This window comes from Vicia villosa, linkage group LG2 (genome assembly GCF_029867415.1).
Source record: "Vicia villosa cultivar HV-30 ecotype Madison, WI linkage group LG2, Vvil1.0, whole genome shotgun sequence".
NCBI classification, from domain to species: domain Eukaryota; kingdom Viridiplantae; phylum Streptophyta; class Magnoliopsida; order Fabales; family Fabaceae; genus Vicia; species Vicia villosa.
Genome location: NC_081181.1, coordinates 166,757,425 through 166,763,758, shown reverse-complemented (window position 1 = coordinate 166,763,758; position 6,334 = coordinate 166,757,425). Strand labels below are relative to the sequence as shown.

The following is a 6,334-nucleotide window of genomic DNA, read 5'->3' as shown; positions in this document are numbered from 1 at the left end:
ATTATTAGATATTAATATTGTGAATGTTCAAATTATTCATGAAAAAGATAAATTTTTGTTGTGTAAGTTATGTATCCTCTACTTACGTTACAAAGGCTAATTTTCCCTGGGGATAGAGAATTACAATAGACTGTAAAATTGTTCTTATAAAATATTTAACAATGTCATATTTTTTTTCAATAAGTAATGGTATTTAATCACAAAAGATACCAAAGCCAAAATATTACCTCTTTACACAAGATAGAGGTAAAATATTTCAGAAGTGAAAATTATAAACCATAGAAGAAGCATTAACTAACCTAAACCATTTCCAAGAAACGAGCACTATAGCGCTAAAACACTTGTCAAAGTTAAAGATATAACCTCTAAACAAGATAGCGTTTCTCATCACCCATAAATTCCATAAAACCGCAAGCCATATTACCCCAACAGTTAATCTTTCATCTACCGTCTTAATTCTATCAAAGTGATCCATATAATTCCTCAATTCAGCATTTGACAAAATAACCGCGTCACCTAACCACTCTCCTACTTTGTTCCATATCCTACTTGTGAAGGGACAACAATCAAATAGATGATTGGAATTCTCCATAGAATGAAAACAAAACACACAACAGCAGTTCCTCTACCAAAAATCCTCTTAACTTCAGTTGGTCTTTAGTTGGTAACCTTCCCAAAATAAATCTCCAAGCAAAAATGCCCACCTTTGAAGGAACTTTCAACTCCCATTTAAACCTCAAACTCCTACTTTCGTTGAGTTACAGCCCTACGCCTTCCTCTCTTTTTCTGAATTCTGTTGTGCAGCTTCTAACGGAGAACCCCTTCTTTTCATCTGTTGCCCATAACGTAACGTCTCTGCCGAGATCCTCTGCACTAAGCTGCAGTAACTGAGTAAACAGAGAATGCAGCAATTCGCGGTCTTCTTCATCTGTCTCACGCAGCCAACAGTCAGCATCCCATACCCACTCCAAACCATCCCAAAAGCCTGCCTCCGCGAAGGACATGAACGGAAAAGCAGCTTTGGCATACAACTCCGGATATGCTTTTGAAATGGCTTGATTCTCCGCCCACCTGCTGAACCAGAAAGACAAATATTATCCTGTTTTAACCCTGCAATGAAACAGATCTGAAACAGAAAGGTCCTTTCATCCTTCACAATCGTTAATCAAAATTAAATCACGCCACCATATGGAATCACTCTTTGTTATGACACTTTTATTATTGACAAACATCTTAACCTCCGAATTGATGTATCTAAATTTAAACAAGTTTGACCAAATCGCTTTATCCTCCGTTAATATTCTCCATTTTCGTTTAATGAGAAGAGAAACATTCATACAATCAATATCTCTAATGTCCAACTCGCCTTCTTCTTTCGGTTTACAAACGTTGTGTCAACTATAATTTAATAATGTCATATTGAAAAGGCAGGTGAAGATAACATAAACAAAAATATATATACTACAAACCACTATAATTTTAATTTTATAAATGCTAATAATATTTTATCCTTTATTTTATTATTTTGTTTGATTTTGTCACTTTTAAATGTCAACTATTTCTCTTAATACAACTTAGATTTTATTGAGTCCTTAATTTTAAATTTTGTTTGAATAGGACAAAATTGGTGTAACTTTTATAAAATAAAAGACCATTTCACAACAAACAAAAATCACTATAGATATACTTTTTCCAAAGCATAGGACCACTTTGAAACCAAAAAAACAAATAAAAGATAAAGAACCTAATTGAAAATTTTCAAAGTTAAGAGAGAAAATTAAATTAAAAATAAATAAAATAAACACCCAAAATATATTTGAGCCTTTTATAAAATTGTCAAGCAATACATGTTTTGAAATCTATACAAAAAATACAACTAAGTATTTAGTAATACATTCATTTCATGTATTTTTCTAGAATAACATAAATTTAAATGCAATTAATTTACATGAAAAATATAATTAATTCCTAAACTGAATTTAATTTTTCTTTATTATACTTTGTACAATAATATCTTCCATCCTTCATCTTCAGAAACTCCATAAGCAACCATTATCAAAATGTCCCATTGAAGCTGATGAATATTCTTCATTCACATAAGATCTTTGAAACATTTCATTATTATACATCATAGTTGAAATGTCAATGTCAACATCATAGTCACATTCATGATGATCTTTCTGATTTTTTGTCTCATTATTTTCAATCAACATCTTCAACATGGATTCTTCTGAGGATTGTGATGAATTTCCAATTTGTGTTGATTGGTGTGACAAATTTTGGGTCCATGAGACAGGGGAAATAGTATCATAGGAAGGGTTTGAAGAATATGAAGATGTTAACATAGGATTTTCAAATCTATCATCAACTATGTTGTTGTTGTCATTGAAACATGTCACATGGGATGAATCTCCAATAGTTGTTTTTGTTTCATTGTTGTTGTATGGTGATGAATCCATCAATGGAGGTAGTTGTTCTTTTCCATTTGAATTGAACCTTGCCAAATCTTGAATTTGCATTTTGTTTTCTATAGAACTTTTCTCAAAAACTCTGCATATAGACCATTCCCTCTGAAAATAAACCAAACCAAATTTTAAAAAAGACACAAAAAATTATCTAATTTATCAAAATTGTGATGTTAAATTATGATATGCAATCATAGTTTTTTAAGATCCCTACAAAATCTTTCTTGGGAGTGTACAAAACAAGCTTTTGTACGATTCAAAATTTATTACGGTTAAATTATATTAAAAAGAGCTTCATAAAATATTTATCATATTTAAACTATAATAAAATAAAATTCCTATTTATTTTTTCATAATTAAATCATATTAAATTTATATGGGACCTCTGAAAATTTAAGATAACACTCAATCTTTATAACAAAAATTTCAAATGTATCGTCGGTAAGTACGCGATTGTAAATAATTTAAAATTTTCATAAAAATTTAACTAGTTAGTGATAAAGTGAAAAAGTTGTAGGAGAAAAGACTTACCATGGCTCTTTTGGATGTATTTTGCAAAGAAAATGTGTCCTCTAATCTATATTCATGCATGACCCAATTTGTTTTTTCCCCTTTAGGAGCTCTTCCTTTGTAGAAAACTAAAGTTTTCTTCATTCCAATTAATGTCTTCTCTCTATAAATTTCTTTGTCTTTACCTGTTGCCTTCCAATATCCCGCACATGTGGCCCTATTTGTTCTTAGACCAGTAGGATATTTTCTGTCCCTCACACAAAAGAAATACCACTCTTTCTCACCCATTTTGGCCCTCCCTACACCATTGAAAAAAAATCAAAAATTTTAGTTACCTAAAATATTCTAAAAATATCAAAATTTTAGATGCCTAAAATGAAATCTTAAAAGAATTCAAAATACCAAAATAATATTTTTCAATAAAAATCACAGTGAAATATAACAAACGTCATCAAAAATATGTTTGATGTACGATTGAGTTGAAGAAGTATAAGAAAAACTTTGACATCGTCTATGTAGACCAGACTAGACCGGATTATTTTTAAAATTTAGATAATAAATTTTTGTTTATTAAGGATGTAATTCATTTGAAGAATTATAAGAAAAACTTTGATGTTACACGATGAAAGCAGACCAAACAAGTCATACCAGACCGTTTTAAAAAACTTGATAGTAAATGTTTTGGAAAAATAAGTTATGGAATCAAAGATATAATATGAAGAGAAACTTACAAGGCAAATCCCAAGGTTCACACATGTTTAAATCAACTTCACCAATGGCTAAAGCACAAAAGCAATTATCAAGAACTTTTTGAGAAAGATAATGAGTTATGAGTTCTTCATCTGTTGGATGAAACCTAAACCCAGGTGGCAATTCAAATATCTCATCACTTGAATTTTTCTCCATTGCATCATCCATCATAATTAATCACAAACTAAACTAACTCCTGTTTCATTAAACACACAAAATTAAAACATAACAATTTCATCAACTTCATCTTATGATAATTCTAACAACATCACAATAAATTCCAAAAAACAAACCTTTGATCAAGAAGATTAGATAAGGATGATAAACAAGTTACAATAATTTTACTAAGAATGTGTGAAAATGATTAGAGGATAAGAGAAAAGAAAGAATGAAGAGAGAAAGATTATTTTGAGGAATTTGAGGTTGTTAAGAAAAGACAGTGTTGTGTGTGAGGAACATAACATAACTCCTTAAATACTAAATTTCTTGTTTTTTGGATTCATGGAACTTGTCGTTTTACACTTTTTTGTGAAGTTAATTTTTTTTTTTTTTTCATGAAACTTGACTAGGAACACTTCACCAATTTGAGTCTTCACGTAACTGTTTATTTTATGTCACAGTGCTTTTTTCGTGATGTCACAGCTGTAGAAAATTGCGTATGATTAAGAAAAATATTTAATTGATCTAGTAATTTTTTTTAACCTTTTAGGGAAATTACATTGAATGTAGATTATTTTATGTTAGATATTAGACTCACGTTTTTCATTCATTTGCTATTTTTATTAATATAAAATAAGTATTATCCTTTTTTTTATTATTATTATTTGAAATAAAAAATTAAATTGTCAAGATCAGATTAAGGAAGGGTGTATTTAAAGGAGCTGATGGTAATCTTTTTTTTCTTCTTCTAAAACTATGGACTCATTAAATGCATTCACTTGCATGAAAAATCTTATGTTATTAGTTAACATAATAATTATAAACTATATCTAAACAATACGTGTTACTCATGAAAACTTATATGAAATTAGTTGAAAAAAAAAATGATAAAGATCAATAGGTCCAAAAGAAGGGGTGGTAAAATATGTTCAATTCGTTGGACATATCCGTTTTATTTGTATTTTTTTTCGGAGTAGATCAGGAATTTAGGTTCGCAATCTCAAAACTGTCCTCTCGCCCTATTTTTTGGATGATTCAAGATGTCACCTCAAAACTTATATCTAATACTTCATGGTGGGTGCTATTATTCTTATACCCTTAAAAAAATTGAAATTTATTTTTTGCGTTTTTCGGAAATTTTAAGAAAATACTAGATATTTTCAAAATTCCGATATTTCATTTTCAACAAAAAAATTTTTTTTTCACACTACCAAAAATTTTAAATTTTCCAATAAATTACAGTACTTTTTAAAATTTATCAGAAATTTCGTTAAATATCAAAATTTTAAGTAGTATAAGAAAAAATTAATTCATACCGAAAAATTTGTTCTTGTCGCCTCCCAAATTTGTTTATATGCAAATTGGAAATTAAGAAAAAAATGGAGATACCAGATATAATTTAGGAGGTGGCATGTTAAACTTTTTTTTTTTGGGCACAAATATTTTATATAAAATTTTACATTTTTTTCATTCAAATATTCAAGTATATTTGACCGTTTATTTAAGACCAAACGGTTTTGATTTAAAATAGGTAATTTTAGAAAAATTAAAGTTATTTTATATGAGTTATAGATCAAAATCGAACGGTTAATATCATCTTAACATCGTAAATGCGTAAAAACACCTATTGGAGGAGATTAAAATTCCAAAAAGAAAATAATAAAAGTTTGCCTTCACACATTGAATTATACTTGATCGTTTAATCAAAACCAAACGGCTTTAATTTAAAATTAATAATTTTAATAAAATTAAAAATGTATTGTATGAGTCGTCCGATTAAAACAAACCGTAAATAACATTTTGTTGCGGTAAAAAAAATTGCATTCAAACATTAAATATAGTTGATTTAGTGTAAATATAACTTTTTAATGGAGTCACATTTGGGAACTTTTGTGTTCTAAAAATAATGATTTTGAGTTAAAATCAATTCTGCTCTAAATTTATACATCGGAAAAAATATATGCCCATAGTATTCAAAGTTGAAAAATAAAGAAGAAATATCTCAAAACCAAATTAACAATGCTTTGTACTTTTTTTTTTTAATTATATTTATAGTTAATAGTTGTTTTAGATGTTGATATTTATCCTAAAAAGTACACCTTCTTTTTTACCATTCTAAAATATCCACATCATCCTGTAGTTGTTATCCACTCAAAAGCACCAATTGTGTGAAACTAAAAAACAAAACAAGAGTTATTAGTTTACGAGTTCTAGTTACTTTTGAGTAAGAAAGTGACAAAAGACAAAATATGAGAAATCATAAAGTCTACTACACAACAAAAAAGAATCTAATTTTTTTATAAAATAAAAAAGTTATAAATAAGATATTAGAACTAAGACTGTATTTGGCAATAGAATTAGCATATCTTGGGCATTAAGATATTGTCTACACTAAATTCTGTAAAAAGGATACGTCTAGCACTTTGCAAACATTTATTTTTTAATTTAGA

General features: G+C 28.3%; 1 protein-coding gene across 1 annotated transcript; it reads right to left on the bottom strand.

The window, feature by feature from the left end:
* Positions 1–1,789: 1,789 nt before the first annotated feature.
* Positions 1,790–4,155, bottom strand: LOC131647344 (NAC domain-containing protein 92-like). The gene is made up of 4 exons (XM_058917245.1): positions 4,019–4,155; positions 3,707–3,921; positions 2,997–3,274; positions 1,790–2,570 (listed from the first exon to the last, which is right to left on the bottom strand). The coding sequence occupies exons 2-4, from the start codon at positions 3,894–3,896 to the stop codon at positions 2,031–2,033; spliced, it is 1,008 nt and encodes a 335-aa protein (XP_058773228.1). The 5' UTR covers positions 3,897–3,921; positions 4,019–4,155; the 3' UTR covers positions 1,790–2,030.
* Between the last annotated feature and the right edge of the window lie 2,179 nt (positions 4,156–6,334).